The 20,220-nt window shown below is 39.0% G+C and overlaps 1 protein-coding gene across 13 annotated transcripts in view; it reads left to right on the top strand.

The window, feature by feature from the left end:
- Positions 1-11,327, top strand: part of ZNF131 (zinc finger protein 131) — a 30,929-nt gene extending 19,602 nt beyond the window's left edge. For 10 of the 13 annotated variants that reach the window (XM_047866401.1, XM_047866392.1, XM_047866342.1 and 7 more), the window contains 3 exons: positions 824-1,509; positions 8,895-9,025; positions 9,694-11,327. In XM_047866401.1, coding sequence (XP_047722357.1) covers positions 824-1,509; positions 8,895-9,025; positions 9,694-10,380 — 1,504 coding nt within the window. In that variant the 3' untranslated portion in view covers positions 10,381-11,327. Of the gene's footprint in view, positions 1-823; positions 1,510-8,894; positions 9,026-9,693 lie in introns of those variants that run through there. The other 3 variants (XM_047866428.1, XM_047866444.1, XM_047866439.1) reach the window with 3 other exon arrangements.
- The last annotated feature ends 8,893 nt before the right edge of the window (positions 11,328-20,220 follow it).

The following is a 20,220-nucleotide window of genomic DNA, read 5'->3' as shown; positions in this document are numbered from 1 at the left end:
TTTGTTAACTATTTCAAAGGGCAGAAGTTTTTAATTTTGATGAAATCTCTTTTGTTAATTTTTGCTATTAAGGTTTCTGTTTTTGTGTGCTATTTAAGAAATCTTTTTTTTTTAATTTTTTTTTTTTTTAACATTTATTTATTTTTGAGACAGAGACAGAGCATGAGCAGGGGAGGGTCAGAGAGAGAGGGAGACACAGAATCTGAAACAGGCTCCAGGCTTTGAGCTGTCAGCCCAGAGCCCGATGCGGGGCTCGAACTCACGGACCGCGAGATCGTGACCTGAGCTGAAGTCGGACGCCCAACCGACTGAGCCACCCAGGCGCCTCTAAGAAATCTTTTAGTAACCCAATGTTACAAAGATTTTCTCCTATTTTTTCTAGAAGTTTAATTGTTTTAGTTCTTCCATTAAAGTCTGTGATCCATTTTAATTAATTTTGGGGGGTATGATTTGAAAGTGATGGTTGAGATTTATTTTCTCCATTTAAAGACCAGTTCCAGTACCACTGTTAAAACATTCTTTCCTCCATTAAATTACCTTGGAGCCTTTTTTTCAAAAATCAGTTAACTGAATAAGTGTGGGTCTATTGATGAACTTCATTCTGTCCCACGAATCTTCTCGCCTTGTCTGTCCTTTCACCAGTGTCGCATCTTAACTCACTGCATTCTACATTAAGTCTTGAAATCAGGTAGTATAAGTCGTCCAAGCTGGTGTTTTGCCTTTCCATATAAATTTTACTTTGAGCTTACCAGTTCTTCCCAAAAGCGTGCTAGGAATTTGATTGACCTTACAGATTTTTAAATCCATACATTATGTATTTCAGGAACAAAGAAAACTCAGCTCCACTAGAGGAAAATACCACAGGAAAAAGCGAGGCAAAAAAAAGAAAGATTGCAGAAACTTCAAATGTTATCACTGAGTCATTGCCATCTGCAGAGTCAGAACCTGTTGAGATTGAGGTGGAGATTGCCGAAGGCACCATCGAAGTGGAAGATGAAGGCATCGAAACGTTGGAGGAAGTGGCTTCTGCCAAACAGTCCATAAAGTACATTCAGAGCACAGGTTCTTCTGATGATTCCGCCCTGGCACTGTTGGCAGATATTACCAGCAAGTACCGTCAAGGTGATAGGAAAGGGCAGATTAAGGAAGAAGATGGTTGTGCATCTGACCCCACAAGCAAACAGGTAGAAGGTATTGAAATTGTGGAACTTCAGCTGTCACATGTGAAGGACTTGTTCCATTGTGAGAAATGTAACCGTTCATTTAAATTGTTTTACCATTTTAAGGAACATATGAAATCACACTCCACTGAGAGTTTCAAGTGTGAAATATGCAATAAAAGGTATCTTCGGGAGAGCGCATGGAAACAGCACCTCAACTGTTACCACCTCGAAGAAGGTGGAGTCAGTAAGAAGCAAAGAACTGGGAAAAAAATTCACATATGTCAATACTGTGAAAAACAGTTTGACCACTTTGGACATTTTAAAGAGCATCTTCGAAAACATACAGGTAATTAGCAAATACTTTATGTTAAAAGTATATTTTTCCACATTCACTTCAGGTCTCAATGTCTAAATCCTTTTTTTTTTTTTTTTTTTTTTTTTTTTATTACCACAGAAACCATCTACTGTTTTTTCTAATATGCAGGTTGAGTTCACATTGTTCTTTTGGTATTAGTTTGTTGAAATATTGATACTTTAAAAGCAAAATCAGTATCAACTTTGAAAGTAGTTGTCACTCTTGCACCTTGCCAATTTTTATATATATATATATTTTTTTTTTTTTCCTGGTCCATTTTTATTTTTTTATTTTTTAAATACAATTTATTGTCAAATTGGCTTACATACAACACCCAGTGCTCATCCCAAAAGGTGCCCACCTCGATGCCCATCACCCACTTTCCCCTCTTCCCCACCCCCCATCAACCCTGTTCTCTGTATTTAAGAGTCTCTTATGGTTTGCCTCCCTCCCTCTCTGTTTGTAACTATTTTTCCCCTCTTCCTTTCCCCCATGGTCTTCTGTTCAGTTTCTCAGGATCCACATATGAGTGAAAACATACAATATCTGCACCCAGCAGACTGACTGCACTTAGCATAATACCCTCCGGTTCCATCCACGTTGCTGCAAATGGCCAGATTTCATTCTTTCGCACTGCCAAGTAGTAGTCCATTGTATATATAAACCACATCTTCCTTATCCATTCGTCAGTTGATGGACATTTAGGCTCTTTCCATAATTTGGCTATTGTTGAAAGTGCTGCTATAAACACTGGGGTACAGGTGCCCCTATGCTTCAGCACTCCTGTATCCCTTGGGTAAATTCCTAGCAGTGCTATTGCTGGGTCATAGGGTAGGTCTATTTTTAATTTTTTGAGGAACCTCCACACTGTTTTCCAGAGCAGCTGCACCAGTTTGTATTCCCACCAGCAGTGCAGGAGGGTTCCCGTTTCTCCACATCCTCTCCAGCATCTATAGTTTCCTGATTTGTTCATTTTAGCCACTCTACCCGGCATGAGGTGGTATCTCAGTGTGGTTTGGATTTGTATTTCCCTGATGAGGAGTGACATTGAGCATCTTTTCATGTGCCTGTTGGCCATCTGGATGTCTTCTTTGGAAAGTGTCTCTTCATGTCTTCTGCCCATTTCTTCACTGGATTATTTGTTTTACAGGACCAGTTTTTATATTTTTTAAAGAAATACATATAACACAGCTTGTGATTACTTACCAAGGATGATAAATTATGAAATCCTAATTATAGGGAAACTTCACTGTTCCTGTTTTTACATTTCCTATCTCATTTATATGTTACATAGATCAGTATGTTTACAAAAATCCCTGGCACGTTTATCCATTTGTGTACACTTGGTCACCTGTTATGACCTGGTGGTGAAGTAGTCAGCATATGTTCATCTTCCCACCCCTCTCCGAGGGCACACAGTGTTGGCACTGATGGACAGCAAAGGGGATGAGAAAGGTAAAGTCTTTTACTGCCTTCCTCGTGGGAGCCATCTCAGGCATGCAGGAGTGATTCCAGGGAGTGTCCCACTCAGCCTCTGGTCCTTATAGCTCTGCATCCATCTCCTGTGCCTGTTTTTGTCCTGTCAGACACCCCGTCCTTCTGCCTGCCACACACAGGAGCTTCTGCCAATGCTTTGAATCTCGGGTGTGGGGAGAGCAGTGGATAAGATGTGCCAAGTGTCAGACTCTGGACACGCGTTCCCAAGTTCTCTGTGGTGGCTAATGCTGTCTAGATTGTTTAATACAGTGAAGACAACACAGGGGTTCCATACTATTCAAAATCTTTCTCTTTGCTGGAGTTTGGAGAATTTTGAAGGAATTTTTTCATGGATTTCCTTGCTGTCCTGAGTTGCTTGCTGTATACTACTTGAAATTGAGGAAGCGGATAGATTCAGATAAATGTGGCATCCCTCACTTAAATGTTTAGTATCCATACTCGGGGACTGAATAAATGCCTAAGATCAATACTTAGTGGTTACATGAATAACAAGAGAATCTCATACTTTAATTTCATTTAGTATAGATGTAAAAAGCTTTAGGGTACTGGTTTGGGTAACTAATAGGTGTTTATGAAACCTTTTGGGAAAATGCTTTCTGATTTTCAAACATAGAGGTATATTGTATATTTAGAAACTGCCTATAGTAATAGTTTTTAATCCTTAAAACAAATATTCATCTGTTTTAATGTAGTTTTGCAAAAACGATCGCTATACCATTAAACTAGTAAATAAATGTTAATTGGTAACTAGTGTGTTTTAATAGGGGTTTCCTGTGTCCCAACAGATAATCAGTCACTTTCATATTATTTTCTAGCATTGTAAAAGTAGAAGCAATTGTCTCTTTTACCTAAAACATAACCTGATAACTTGCCTGTTGAAAACAGGCAACACAAACTATTTTGGAAGTTAAAATGTGCCTTTCAAGTCCTATACGTTGTATTTTGGATTAAACACAGAATATAGAGCTAAAGTATATTATGTTGTATGTCTTTATCTTTAAAATTATGTGAGATAATTACGTTGTTACAAATTATAGAACTAGATGTCAATTTGAAGAACAGTTTAACACATAAAGCAAACTGAACTTTTGTTGGCATTTAACCTCAATTAACTGTATTAGTAATTAGTAACAAGATAGTTGCAGATGTGATCAGTGACTTGGTGAATTCAAGAGGAGCATAAGTAAACAGCTTTAAATTGTGCTTATGTTAATGAAGGATGGATCGTTTTTTGCTTATAACAAACTAAGTGTAAAGATAAGGAACAATCCCATTCCTGTTTTCCTACCCTCAAAATATATATAAATCCCCCTCAGTTTCACATTTTGCATACTTTTATTAGTTTAGTGGTTTGATTTCTTCAGTGTTCTTAAAGCATGCACTATAATCTATGACTTGAATTGCAAAATTTTGGCTGTTACTTGTCCTCTGAATTATTTTGTTTCCATTTGGAAAATAGTAATGGTAATGCCAACCTGCTAGGTCGTGGAGATAAGGAATTTTTAGAGTCTCTGCCTTCAAGGAGCTCACAGTTATGTTGGGAGAGACAAGCAGGCACAGTCACATGTGACGGGCTAAGTGCTAATAGAGGTAAGCACACAGTCTTATGGGAATGCCTGCCTGTACTGTTTGTTTATGATGGAAGAGACCAGGATGGTTTCCTGGAGTAGTCACCCTATAATGACACCCAAAGGAAAAGGAGTTTGCCAGGAGATGGGCATTCCAGGCAAAAGAAATGAAGCATGCACAGGAATGAAGCATGCACAGGCATAGAGGAAAGGGCGTAAGCAACTTGTTTGGAATGCTGCTGGTAGGTTGAGGCTGGGGGATTGGGTCCAAGTTGAGGAATGCCAGCATGTGTAGCTGTTAGGAAGGGCTGCCCACATGGCATGCACTTAGGCATCATGGACGATCTACCAGTGGTTCAAGGGCAAGAGATGAGAAAGTGATGGGAGATAAAGCCAAGATCATATAGTTATTTTTCATAAGTGCTGTAAATGAATTCAGATTTTATTTTGGAAAACTGTGTCATTTTAAAGAAGTTTAAGCCAGGATAACATTTCTGTTTTAGAGTAATGACTGGCAGGATAGAGTGGAGCAAGATGAAACCTACAAGGTCTAATTAAGAAGCTGTTGGAGCAATCTAAGCAAGAAGGAGGGGCTGAGTAAAGGCAGTAATAGTGGAAGAGGGTTGGAAATGTGAAGAACATTAAGGAGGCAGAGTCAACAGGATTTGGTGACCATTGAGATATGGGGGTAAATCCTAGCTCTTTGGTTTGGGTGGCTCCATAGTTGGAGGTTTATTATTAATTTAGAAAAATATAGAAGGGTAAGCACTTTAGCGGTGGGAGGAGATACCAGAACTTTTGACAGATTTACCAGTGGGACACCTCATATGAAAGAGAACCTAAAGGTGACCTTTAATCATGTCTTTATTTTTTTTTTTTTTTTTAATTTTTTTTTTTTTTTTTTTTTCAACGTTTATTTATTTTTGGGACAGAGAGAGACAGAGCATGAACGGGAGAGGGGCAGAGAGAGGGAGACACAGAATCTGAAACAGGCTCCAGGCTCTGAGCCATCAGCCCAGAGCCCGACGCGGGGCTCGAGCTCACAGACCGCGAGATCGTGACCTGGCTGAAGTCGGACGCTTAACCGACTGCGCCACCCAGGCGCCCCTTTAATCATGTCTTTAAATGATAGTACCTCGTTTGCCAGAGAGGTAATGTGGAATTATAGAAACAATGTGGGTCTGGAAATCCTGACCTGACCCGAAGTCAGACGCTTAACTGACTGAGCCACTCAGGGGCCCTGGGTGGGTCTGAAAATCAGATTGGATTGCAGCTCCAATTCCAACATTTGACAGTATGATGAACTTAAATGGTCGCTTTATCTCTGGGCCTCTTTCCTTGTTTGTGTAAATAAGGGCAATAACTTACTTTACAGGGAAAAGCACTTTGCAGGCTACTGTCCACACATCTAAAGTATAATTAATCTGTTGCTATTTCTAGACTTCATCGGACTTACTGTTTTTAAAATGCAAAAGCTCAAATGACATAAAAGCTGAAATGACAATGAAAAATGAATCTCTTTTCTACTTCAGTAGATCTCTCCAAAAGCAGTTACTGCCATCATTTTCTTACTTATCCTTCCATATCTATTCTTTGCGTTTTTGAGTAACCATACATAGGCGTGCACACAGAGGTTTTTTTGGGAAAAAAAATAGAGGCATGTAGTAGTGTGATGCCATTTTACACTACTTAAATTTTTTTTTTTTTAACATTTTTGAGAGAGAGGGACAGAGAAAGGAGAGAGAATCCCAAACAGGCTCCACACCCAGTACAGAGTCTGACATGGGCCTTGAACCCACAAACCGTGAGATTATGACCTGATCTAACCAACTGAACCACCCAGGTGCCCCTGAAGTCTTTTAATACATGAAAATTCAGGAATCTACTTTTTTTTTTTTTTTCTCACTGTGGCTGCATGGTGTTTCAGTGTATGGGTGTACCATAATTTATTTATATTGATACACATTTAGGTTGTTACTAGTCTTTTACTGTTACAGGCTATGCCTCAGTAAACTTTTGCATATATCTTTGTGTACATGTTCAAGAGCAGAATTGCCAAGTCAAAGAATATGTACATTTTAAATCTTGGCATTGTTATGAAATTGCTATTTAAAGGAGCTATACCAATTTATATTTGTAGGTTTTATTTTTTTAAAAAAAAATTTTTTTATTTCAACGTTTTTATTTATTTTTGGGACAGAGAGAGACAGAGCATGAACGGGGGAGGGGCAGAGAGAGAGGGAGACACAGAATCGGAAACAGGCTCCAGGCTCCGAGCCATCAGCCCAGAGCCTGACGCGGGGCTCGAACTCCCGGACCGCGAGATCGTGACCTGGCTGAAGTCGGACGCCCAACCGACTGCGCCACCCAGGCGCCCCTGTAGGTTTTATTTATAGTGAAAAATTATGTACTACTGAAACCACAAAACGTAACCATTGTATTTAGCAGTATCTTGCAACATTGGGGGATATGATAAGGAATTTCTGTACCAGCACTAATTCTAGGTGATTAGGTCTTTCTAATTTTCCCATCTCATGAACATTACACAAAAAATAGAGGGTTTTTTTTGTCAGGGAAAAACTATAGCTCGAAGTAACTTGACTAGTATGAAGGTCACAACTAGGATCTCATCACTGGAGCCTGTTTCTCTGCAAGCGTCATGCTGTCCCTTGAATCCTCTCTCTTCTTGCCTTACTCCAGACTGCTGGAGTCTACCTGTTAGCCTGCCAGTCATTTCATATTTCTTTCCATCTAGCTTATTGCCCTATTTCTGACTTCTCTATCTTACCTTGTCCTCCTTGTATACAACTTGAATCACTTTTTCTTGTACTCTAAGCACATTCCCTTAGCTTTTGAACCCACTTGCTCTAAAAAGGCCTCTAAAAAATCCTGGAATTATTGCAGTCAATTACCCCTACTCCCTGCTGAGCACTGTTGGAAAAAATTCATATCAGACCTTAAATTAGGCCTTTTTGGTGTCTGATTTAAAGCTTTCTTTGCCAGATTGCTATTTTGGGCCTTCAGTCCGATACTCAAGACTCTGCCCACACCTCACCCCAGCAGATGACATACCTGTCATCTTTCAAAACCCTCCATCCCCTTTACTGTACTGTTTTCATGGGCTTGCCTCTCATCCCACTGTAGTCTGGCTTCTAACCCCACCATATTACTTACACTATTCCTACTAGAGTTAGTACAATCCCCTGTTGTTATTCTACCTGACATCTCTGTTCAGTTTAGCACTGTTTACTGCCCTCATCTTCCTGAAATTTCTTAATTTCCGCAGTGTTCTTTCCTTCTGCTTCTGGCTGTTCTGTTTCTGTTCTCTTTGCTGCTTCATTTACCTGGTGTTTTAACTTGGTGTTTCATTGAGTTCTGTCCTTGATTCTGTTATCACATAACATACTTAGAGTTTTCACCACATCAAAGGTTTTTATTACTATCTAAAGTAACTCCTGATCTGTATATCAGTCCACCCTCTATTTGACTTCAGAGGAGTCTGTTCAACTATTTACCAGACTTTTCCACCTTGAGTACCTTCAAATCAACAGATACAAAACTAAATCTATAATCTTTCTCAATACACTGCATTCCAAACCTACTTGGATTTCTGTGTTCTTGATTCTGATTGGCATTCTAAGCTAGAGGTCTGAGAATCATTATTAATACCTTCTCCCTCTTACTCCTCACCCATGTTGTTCTGTACCTCTGTGTCTCTGCCTAGAATACATTTCCTTCTTTCCTTCACTTACTCCATTCCAGGCAGAATTAATCCCTCTCCTTTTGTGCTGCTGCCTTACATTTTCCATTGCCCATTATTCTGAAACAGGTTTTCTACAGTACATTGCAGGTGTTTATTTGTATATATTTCACGTTCATAAGATACTGTGGCCTGTGATACGAAGTTTTTAAAGAAGGGCAATTTATCTTCATCACCTAGCACATGGTCTGGCACATAGTAAGTGCTCAAAAAATACTTGTGGAATGGATAGTGATGCATTTCCCCAAAATAGAGACTGAGCTTGATTTTTACCTAAGGGAAAATGTGCACTTTTAAGACATGCTAAAACATAGAACTCAGATCCAATTTTTATTTCTTCCTCAGAGTACAGATTCAATTATAATAATCACTGGAAACTTATTATTTTCACCTCTAGAAGAGTCTTTTGGATGTGATAGAAAACATCTGAATTACAAATTCAGACCTTCCTCTCAAGAAAGTGCTATTAGAATTAACCAAAAAGAAAAAAATTTATTTGCTTTTTCTGTTTTTCTTGATTTGCCAATAGAATTTTTTTTCTATTCGAATAGGTGAAAAACCTTTTGAATGTCCAAATTGTCATGAAAGATTTGCTAGAAATAGCACCCTCAAATGTCACCTGACTGCGTGCCAAACTGGAGTGGGGGCAAAAAAGGGAAGAAAGAAGCTTTATGAATGTCAGGTACGTGTGGGTGTATTCTGTCCTTAGCAAAGGAGTTGGGTGTTTGAAATCATTAAAAGTGAAGGGTAGCAGAGTCTAGAGTAAAAGTATAGAGCTGGCAGTTTGGAAAGAATGAGTAAAGAACATCATCCATCGTTTTGATTTTAGAAGGGAGATTAGAATAGAGTTTTTTGGGTTGTTGCCTTTTTTTTTTTTTTTCCATCAATGTCAATAAAATTATGTCCTAAATAACAGGTAACCTGAAACTATTCTTCACCGTTGAGCAAACAATAGAATTAGGGAGTGGAGCAGTGGAAGGCTCACTGGCTGTGATCAGCTCTTTTTCCATGATTAGTGTATATGTATCCCAAATAATGTAATGGTTCTAAATGCTAATGATATGTAGGAAATTATAATATTGGTACTTTATATCCCTTGAATTTATATGACATTTAAGCAATGAAGGCAGTATTATGTTTCCTACATTTCATCTAAGTTGTTAGCTACATCAGCTAAAAGACCAAATAAACAACATAATTATGAACTCTCTTAGATCACATTATAAATGTCATATTCATAACATTTTTCAGAAAAATCTTCAAATTTTTCCTTAACAGAGAATAAATGCATTCATGCTTTCTTCGGCTTGAATATTAGTAGTGTTAAAACCATATGTTTGGTTATTTCAGGTCTGTAACAGTGTGTTTAACAGCTGGGACCAGTTCAAAGATCATTTGGTAATACACACTGGTGATAAACCCAACCATTGTACTTTATGTGACTTGTGGTTTATGCAAGGAAATGAATTAAGGAGGCATCTCAGTGATACTCACAATATTTCAGAGCGTCTAGTAACCGAAGAAGTTCTTTCAGTAGAAACACGTGTGCAAACTGAACCTGTGACATCAATGACTATTATAGAACAAGTTGGGAAAGTGCATGTGTTACCATTGCTTCAGGTTCAAGTGGATTCAGCACAAGTGACTGTGGAACAGGTCCATCCAGATCTGCTCCAGGACAGCCAAGTGCATGATTCACATATGAGCGAGCTTCCAGAGCAGGTTCAGGTGAGTTATCTAGAAGTGGGTCGGATTCAGACTGAAGAAGGTACTGAAGTACATGTGGAGGAGCTGCACGTTGAACGGGTAAATCAGATGCCAGTGGAAGTACAAACTGAACTTCTGGAAGCTGACTTGGAACAAGTGACCCCTGAAATCATGAACCAGGAGGAGAGCGAGACCACCCAAGCAGATGCTGCTGAAGCTGCCAGAGAAGATCATGAAGATGCTGAGGGTTTAGAGACCAAAACAACAGTGGATTCCCAAGCTGAAAGGGCAGGGAGTGAAAACAGAACACCTATGCCTGTTTTAGAGTGAAATAACAAATGAATATATTTTTAAATTAATGTGTTGGGTTTTTGAACTGATCATGGGCAGTGTGACTGTCCTTAAGCTAACAGACAAGTGGACCAAAGTTAAAGTCTTTCCTGTTGTGAACTGTTTCTATTGAAACAAACTGATTCCAATGCCCACCCCCCCCCCCCCCCCCACACACACTTAATGCCACACAGGAGGGATCTTTCCCGTAAGTAATGGGAAGCTTTGAGAAGTATTATTTCTGGAAACTTAAATGGATTATATTCTTATTATATAGTTGGGTACGAATGTATCTATTTTCATTGTGATAAGGGTTCTCCCTTCTCTCTTTCCCAGGTCACGTCCTTTCTCAGATTTTTTCCATGTTGTAAAATCAAAAGTAAAATCATTAGAATACAAATTCGTGTATTCTAATGCATGTTAGAAAATTGAATATATAGGAAACACAAGGCTGCATGAAGAAAAGTACATTGTTACTGTGCAGTTAAATTTTGGCTTCTGGCTTTCTTTAGTTTGAACAAACTTCTTGTCTATACTGATAGTCACAAATGTCATCTCTGCAACGGAAACAGTGGTGGTGGCAAAATTTGTAGAATGTAAAACAAAAAAAAAAAAACAAGAAAACCCCACACACACCCATGTGCCTTTTCAAAGCCAACTACTATAAAACATCTCTGGTTCTTTCAAAGTTTGTGTTGTAAGGAGCGATGTAGGTGATGCTGTAGTACTTTGTTTTTGCTTATAATGGCAACTAGCAATTCTTTTTCTTGGTAACTTAAGGTAGGGTGAGAAATAGCATTTAATGGCAACTGAAGGGCCATTTCCGATTGGGAAAATTCATTTATATCTGTGGTAAACTTTTTTTTTTTTTTTTAATGAAAAGTTGCACTAATATTTTACCACCAGATGAAAAAAAGGAGCATCATTTAAAAATTAATGTATTTAAAGTAAAGTACAGAGAAAAACATGTATATAATATATCAGGCTTTGTTTTGAATGAATCTTTTTCCCCGATCCTTAATGTAAAGATCTTGTGCTATAACTTTTAAAGCCATACAAATAAGAGTGCTAAACTGTGGACTTAAAAGTAGGTGTGTAAATATTTTTAATCAGTATTACTTGGAAAATAAAATATAACAACCACATAAAATAAACCAATATGCTATTTTCTTTACCTGTTAAATATTGGGAGATATTTACATTTTTAAAGTAAAGTTTAAAATTATGTGTTCATGACTCGTTTTTCTCTTTACTAGTATAGAAGTGGTTTCATGGTCCAAGATCTTCACTCGTTTGTATTAACATGACTGATACGTGAATTAAGATATGCCGTTCTCAGTATGCACCTCTAATCCCCAAAAATCAGTTCAGAAGAACGGGAGGAGGAAGAGGTTGGCATTTGTGGTTCTTCCACGGTGGGGCACAACAGCCAATGGAATTTTTTAGGAAGAGCCTATTTTTAATACACTTTCTCCTCTTACCTAGTGTGTTTAGTTTAAAAGATCAGTTCGGCTTCTCCTTTGGTAATCCTAGTGGTTCAGTGGTATCACATTTATGACCTGTCTCAAAGGGAATGGCTTCCCACAAGTGGAGAGGTCACAGATTTAGAGAATGCAGGAAGAGGAGATTGAGTTTTTATTTTACGGTTAAAAAAGTATATGAATATTTCCAAGTCTGTTCTGTTTGGCAATTGGACACTTACACAAAGCTTACATAGGTGTTTTCTTTCTTCAAAGTCAGAAAATGATAGAATTATATTACATGGAATTTTCAGTTTGCCTTAAGATATCCAGGTTCCTGAGTTAGTTATAACTTAAAAAGAAAAAAAAAAATTCCTGACAGATAGTGGTTTCAGGTATGTAAGTTACTAGTTAGTATCTAGTGAATTTTGAATGCTGAAAATAGCTCATGATGTCCCCTTTAAGCCAAGATATGAAGCGAGGTTTATTTTTAAACATAATCTTAAAAAGGCTCTGACCACAACGTCGAGATCATGGACAAAGGCACAACAAAGTATTGAAAAGCACAACAAAATACTAAAAAATTAACATTTGAGCGTTCAGATTTGGCAAGGCCTTTCAAAACAGGTTTGAGGGTCAGATACAGTTCCTTTTACTTTTCCCAAAAGGTATATAGGCTTTATCAGTGTATCCTGAATGCCGGTAAATTTGATTGCAGAAGGAGAGGAAAACTACCCACTGGTGGTAAACCATATGTTGATTAGGCTTTGCAGTTTGCAAAGCATTTTACATATAATAAAACAACTATGAAAACCCATGATGTGTATTTAAGAACTGAACTGAATATTTTGTTCCTCTCATTTTACTCCTAGTGGGGTTTTTAGGTCTACAGTGGCAGCTGGTCCTTAGAGTGCCAGACACTGATCAGCAAAGGAATCCCACGTGCACGGCAGAATGATAGGTAGGAGAGCCTCTTCTGTCTCCCCTATTCCACCGGTCTAACACACAGCAGTGCTCGGATTCTCTAACACCAACTGGGTGTCCAACAAGTCACTTTTTTTTTTTTTTAATTTTTTTTTTTCAACGTTTTTTATTTATTTTTGGGACAGAGAGAGACAGAGCATGAATGGGGGAGGGGCAGAGAGAGAGGGAGACACAGAATCGGAAACAGGCTCCAGGCTCTGAGCCATCAGCCCAGAGCCCGACGCGGGGCTCGAACTCACGGACCGTGAGGGACCGCGAGATCGTGACCTGGCTGAAGTTGGACGCTTAACCGACTGCGCCACCCAGGCGCCCCCAACAAGTCACTTTTGACAACAGCCAGAGTTAGCGTAGACTCCACAAGTTAAGTGATCAGTAGTAGTAGCACAAGACTGCCCTTGCTTCAGACGGTAGCCAAAAATGGGGTACCAAGGATACCTGCACTTCTGCCCTGCCGACTACAAATCAGGGGTCCCCGCCCCCTTGTCAGATTCAATACACTAGAACAACTCAGTACTGAGGAAGGCACCACACTTCTGAGTATAGTTTTATCATAAAGGATACAACCCAGGGGCTCCTGGCTGGCTCAGCTGATTAAGAGTATGTGTGCGACTCTTAATCTCTGAGTTGTAAGTTTGAGCCCCACGTTGGGTGTAGAGATTACTTAAAATCTCTTAAAAAAGAAAAAAGGAGGGCGGTGGGGGGGAATCCAGGAACAGCCAAATGGTTGCAAAGGGCAAAGGGGTTTGGGGGAGTGGAGTGGGTAGAGCTTCCAGGCCCTCCTGGTGCTCCACCCTCCCTGCACATGGATGTGTTCACCAACCTGGGAGCTCTCGTAACCCCTTAATCTTTTTCTTTTTCTTTACTAAGGTTTCATTACCTAGATGTGATTGATTAAATCATTAGCCCTTGATTACTGAATTCCCTGTCCAGCCCTTCCATCCTGGATATCTTGGGGTGTGGCTGGTAGTTCTAGCCCTCTAATCATGTGGTTAGTTCCTCTGGCGACCACTGCCAAGATCACCTCGTTAGCATAAACTCAGGGATGAGCGAAAGGGAGCTTATGATAAAAGGCATCAGGAAATTCCAAGGGTTTTAAGAGCTCTGTGCCAAGAACCAGGGTCAAAGACTGGATACATATTTTTTATTATACCACACCTACAATCTGAGATTCAAAGGAACACTAAACAGAACTCTAATAATACATGTAAAACCCAGAAGTTTTTTGAATATGTACAAAAAGAGAAGGTTCTTATAGTCTTACTAGTTTAAAAATGCTACCATCCCCATACACTATTGAAAGTAGGAATATTTTCATGGAAATGTAAATGCTTCTGTTTCTGCTACATTCAACTTGGAATTAAAGATTTCAAGATTGAAAGGGTTTTTGAAGGTATAGACTACCCACTTGATAATTGGAATAAGCCAACAGTACTGAGGCCTAAATATAGATAAAAGTCTACACCAGAATATCAAGTGCGTCTTAATGAACATCTTCAATTTAGCATGGGTTGTTTTATTTTTTATTAAAATTTTTTTTAACATTTATTATTGAGAGAGAGAGAGACACAGAGCATGAGCAGGGGAGGGGTCAAGAGAGGGGGAGACACAGAATCTGAAGCAGGCTCCAGGCCCTGAGTTGTCAGCACAGAGCCCGACATGGGGCTCGAACCCACAAACTGAGATCATGACCTGAGCCGAAGTCGGTTGCCTAGCCAACTGAGCCACCCAGGCACTCCTAGCATGGGTTGTTTTAAACCCATGATCAGATGACCATTAAGGTGTTCACGTGGAAATAATGTTTTATAACTACATCATGCAAAATTAAAAGGAAATGCCTGACCCTAAAAGTTTAGCCTGATTCTGTTGGAGAAAATAGCTTTGCTTTCATTAGGTTAACACTGTTGGCTGCATCAGGAGAGGGGAGAACCTAAGCTCAATGTTTATCAGATATAATGTTCTGAGCTGTGCTATGGCTCTTACAGAATTTGTCATAAGAGATCTAAATGAGAAGCAGCAGGAATTAAAACTATTAAACCCTCACCACCAACAACAATCAATAGGATCCTCTGTAGTTAACTGGAGGCCCAGAAGTGTATTGCTTTAAAATGGTAAATGCAGAGGCTGTCATTATAAATGTATTCTGACCTTATGGGGATATCTTAAAACTACTCCGTGTTGTATAAACATTGCTTCGTTAATCCTGTTGACACGGTAAATAGGAAGGCAGGCTGTGAATGCAGTGTTTTCTTCTTCTCACCTTTCCTAAAACCTAATATCACACATAATTATTCACCCACCTTGTTGGGCATTGCACCAAAATATAGGCCAGGATAGAAAAATCTTGTAACCTATAAGCATCATTTATGAATCACTTACTATATGTCAAACACTTAATCATCTCAATGACCTCATGAGGTAAATATAAATGGAGGAAATTAAGAGAAGGAGGAGATGAGAAACAGCTGGTAAAGAATGGAGCCAGTATTTGAAACCAAGGAAATTGACTCCATAGGCACAGTCTTGATCACTAAAATACAGTTACCTTTGTATGAGATCTCTTTGTGGTTGACAACATGGGATTGCATAGAGCAAAAGCTAAATACCCATTTTCTTTTTGGAATCCACATCAGCCCTTGATAGGTTTTGGGGTGGAGGGAGCAGGAGATCAGAAAAGCTGGCAAGATACGTGCAGCAAGTTGTCTTTTTTTTTAATTTTTTTTTACATTTTATTTATTTTTGATAGAGACAGAGCACAAGTGGGGGAGGGGCAGAGAGAGAGGGAGACACAGAATCCAAAGCAGGCTCCAAGCTCTGAGCTGTCAGCACAGAGCCCGACGCAGGGCTCGAACTCACAAACCGCGAGATCATGACCTGAGCCGAAGTGGAATGCCCAACCGACTGAGCCACGCAGGCGCCCTGTGAATTGTCTTGACGTCTCATTGCTGACTCCTTGCCCTGAGACCATACTGTCTAGGTAATTGTTCTCCAACTTAGTGTGCGTCAGAATCTTGCTAAAACACACATTGATAGATCCCACACCCGGAGTTGCGGATTCATTTGGTCTGGGTTAGGGCCCAAGAAATTGCATGTGTAACAAGTTCCTGGGTACTACTAATACCGTCAGTCCTGGAACCACTATCAGTTGAACAGCAGACATAGGACACTTCAAGAAAGCACAGATGAGTAGCCAGTGGAATGGACCTTTTTGACAGTCTTCTTTTTTTTATGGTGTAGTCAGGTGCTACTCTAAAAATATCCTGTTAACTATTGTTCATGTTTATCATTCATGTAATGGACTGGACTAAGGCAGTTGTCTTAGGTTTTATAATTTCAAGCAAGAACATTGTGCTTATTTTCAATAAATCATTGCTTTTCTGTTTCTAAAGTGAAAATGCCACAAAGACAAGAAATGTTAGAGAATAATAAGAAATTAAAAGCCAGAAAGTCAGAATAATGGACTAGGAATACTTTGCTTCTGGGTAACTCAAATACACTTTAGACACAAAATCTTAGCTAATATCTGTTGAGAAGTAAATGCCAATATATGAATTCACTTAAGAGAATAGCTGATCATTAGCTGTGGTTTTGCGGTCTGGTAAACTGCCTATATGAGGACAGAAACTGTCCTGTAAAATAATAGTTATCTATTAGACACAGCTAGGAAACACTATGGAGGGAATACTATGGGTTCAGTACCCTGGCCCAATTAAAATGGGGCTTATTTAAAACTAAAGACTCAAAGGTAATGGTTCAAATTTGATTTTTATAAATTTTCATAATAATTTTGCTCAAGTATCAATGGACCCGGGGCTCTTAAACTATTCTTCCTTGCCCAATAGTAAGTAATACCCAAGTGCCAATTATAAGAACATATTACACTAATTGCTGTATGTGGTTACACGGTCAAGAAAAGTGTGAGTAAAATTGCTACAACCGTGAGAATCTCAGCGACTCAAATTTCATGGTGAAAATTACATTTTAATGAAAATTTCTCAAGATCACAGGGTTTTTTTTCTTTCTTTTTCTTCTCTATTTGTTGTATTTTACCTATGGAAGAAAGTTCAATATTGAACATTAGACTAAATGACGAGGCAGGAAGATCTCAAGTGAATTAAATAAAGTACCAAGAATATCGATAGAATTTAAGCTGACTGGCAGAGGCAGGGGCAGTGGCCCCTCATTCAGCCACTGAAATTTGTGACCTCTTTCTTTTTTCATTTTGTTATTAATATTAAATTACACCTATACAAGTAATAGATTCACATATTTTAGGAAATAAGAAAGTAAAAAAATCTACTCTAAGACCCATTAACCAGAAATTACTGTTAACATTACATGAATATATTAATATCTATCTCTACACACACACACACACACACACACACACACACACACACACACACACGTGAGAGCAAGAGAGAGAGAGAGAAGGAAAAGGAGAAGAAGAAGAAAAAGAAGGAAAAGGAAGAGGAGAGAGGGAGATGCAGAGAGGACTTTTTAAAGCAGGATTACCATGCTAGTTTTAATTCTTTCAGTTTTATTTTGCTTAATTTAACAAATAAGCAGAATAAAATGGTAAAGCTCAGAAAAATCTTTCTTTATTGCAAGAAATATTAGTTCCTTTTTTTTAAATTTTTTTTAACGTTTATTTTTGAGACAGAGAGAGACAGAGCATGAACGGGGGAGGGTCAGAGAGAGGGAGACACAGAATCTGAAACAGGCTCCAGGTTCTGAGCTGTCAGCACAGAGCCCAACATGGGGCTTGAGCTCACGGACCGTGAGCTCATGACCTGAGCCAAAGTCGGCCACTTAACCGACTGAGCCACCCAGGCGCCCCAAGAAATATTAGTTCTTAAAAGATTCTTATAAAGTTAAGGACAAAGGATTTCAATAAATACTGATTGTGATTCATTTTTAAACTGTCAATTGACCCCCTGCTGTGATATGATGAAACTGGCATTCTCATGCTTCCACCTTGTGATCTTGTTGTATTTGCACTGACAAGGCTTATAAAATCAGTGTGCAGGTTCAACAGCTAATCAATTACAGCCAAGAGAGAATTCGTGAAATATCAGATCTGAAGAAATTACCAGAGTGTAAAAGAAGTTAAATAGAAGGTAAAAATCTGGAAAACATGAAAAAGGACATGAGATAGAATGAGCTCTGACATACATAATGTCCAACTCGAAATCCTAAAAGAAAGGTAAAACATGGGAGAGGAGTCATATTCAAAGAGATTGGGAATTTTTCTGAATTGTGGAAAGACATGAATTATCAGATTTAGGTAGCACACAGATCCTAAACAGGATAAAGACTTTTTTTTTTCTGGAACCACATATGCCTTTTGAGTTGCAGATCCAGCTCTACAGTGCGATGCAGTCTTAGAAAAGTTTTGTTTTATCTCCTCTCCCAAGATTTGTCAAATATCCCTATCAGAGGAAAGGAGGAAGGAGAGTAGGAATAGTCCAACCCCAGGAATAGCCCAAGTTCACATTCAGCAGGGATGCAGTGTACCAGGTAACAATATCCAGAAAATGAGTAGAATGTCCCCATACGCCCTAGAATAGTACCAAATGTGGAACGATCCCTCAGAACTTGAAATAGCAAAAGTAGCTACCACTTATTAAGCACTTATTAGAAGAAGCGCTGACCTGCTTGGGGCCCCAACTACTTAGAGATTGTGATGAAAGGAACATACTTTAAACACTTTCAGTGGGGGATCCTCCCGCCAACCACTCCAAGCCCATGGACTCCAGGTTAAGACAACCTAGTTAAACTGTTCGCCAGTAACTTTATCTCATTAATTCTCACAATTCCCAGAGGACAGATGAAAAAATTGAGGTTAGAAGATGCTTGCAACTAAAGAGTTCATACAGCTAATGAGTGGCAGAGCTGGGAGTCAAGGTGTAACTTTATGACTCAAAGGTCTAAACTTTTAGCCACTGCCAGGAGGCTCTCAAAGCACAGAACAAGTACCTCCTGGGTTAGAATCATGCAGGACTACTTTCTGCCAACACAATGGAGCAAGGTTTAGAAAACCGAGACTAAATGGACTTTATAGGTTTTTTCTTTTGGAAAGTAATATTTTTCTGACATTAAAATATTTTTTTCTGACATTAAAATATTTTTTTCTGACATATACGTCCATTGTAGAAAAAAGAAAAAATGCTGAAAATATTAAGGTTATTTAAACCACCTGCAATTCCACCAGTTCACAAAAAACATTACCAATATCTAGTGTATTTCCTTCTGCTCAAACGTATCACAAATTTGTATCATTCTGCTTTGTAACTTTTGCTTTCACTTAATATGTTGAAAATATTTCCCCATACTCTTCAAAACAACAATTTTTAACTTCTATATGCTGTTACATTGTAATCAACCTACTGAATGGCCCTTTCTAGGAGAAAACAACACTTCTTTCAAGTGGAGGGAACTGAATGAACAGTCAGTCCTATATGACTGGGTTCCCAGGACTTTCAAGGGAAAGGAAAGCGTGAAGGAACAGTTCTGATTTGAAAGGGAGTAGACCCCAGCAGAATAGCTGCAGGAGAAATAGGGGTGCAGGAGGCTTCTGGAATGGAATCTGGCCAATGGACTTTAGAAGTCGTCTCTGATGCTGAAGTTTTCCTTTTCTGTGATAGCCTCAGGTCTTCAGTAACCTTCCAAGCCACTAGAATCTAGTATCTATGATACTCCATGGGGGCATGATGTAAGGGTCTATGAGAGAGTCCATGTTCGGTTGTGAGTTTGAAGTTCTTGGCTTCCAGGCAGTTTCCTTATGAACTCCTATCCTGTGTATTGTCCTGTTATAGGATTCAAGGAGTATTTTATATGACATTTTTAAACATGTAAACTCTTACCCTGCTTTAGAAAGAAAACAAGGGGCGCCTGGCTGGCTCATTCAGTGGAGCATGTGACTTTTGATCTCCGAGTTCTGGGTTCCAGACCACAGATTACTTAAAAATAAAATCTTTCAAAAAAGAAAGAAAGAAAACAAACTGATGGCATGTGCTATCTTAGAGACTGCTCTTTGATAAGTTTATTTTTGAGAGAGAACGAGAGTGTGAGTGCATATGAGTTGGGGAGGGGCAGAGAGAGAGGAAGAGAGAGAATCGCAAGCAGGCTCCACACTCAGCACAGAGCCCAATGCCGGGCTGGAACTCACAAATGGGGAGATCATGACCTGAGCCAAAATCAGGAGTTGGATGCTTAACCAACTAAGCCATCCAACTAAAGACTGCTCTTAAAAGAAAAAAAAAAAAAAAATGCCTCTTATCTTTTAAGGAAAGGGCCTCCCTTTAAAGACAAACCTTTCTCACAGAGAACTTTTATCCTGTAAAGTAGATAACCACTCTCATCAAACAAGGAAGCAAACATTCCAGGTTGTTTTGGT

The sequence above is a fragment of the Prionailurus viverrinus genome, chromosome A1 (assembly GCF_022837055.1).
Source record: "Prionailurus viverrinus isolate Anna chromosome A1, UM_Priviv_1.0, whole genome shotgun sequence".
NCBI lineage: Eukaryota > Metazoa > Chordata > Mammalia > Carnivora > Felidae > Prionailurus > Prionailurus viverrinus.
The sequence above is the reverse complement of the archived record's forward strand: the minus strand, read 5'-3'. Positions and strand labels throughout refer to the sequence as shown.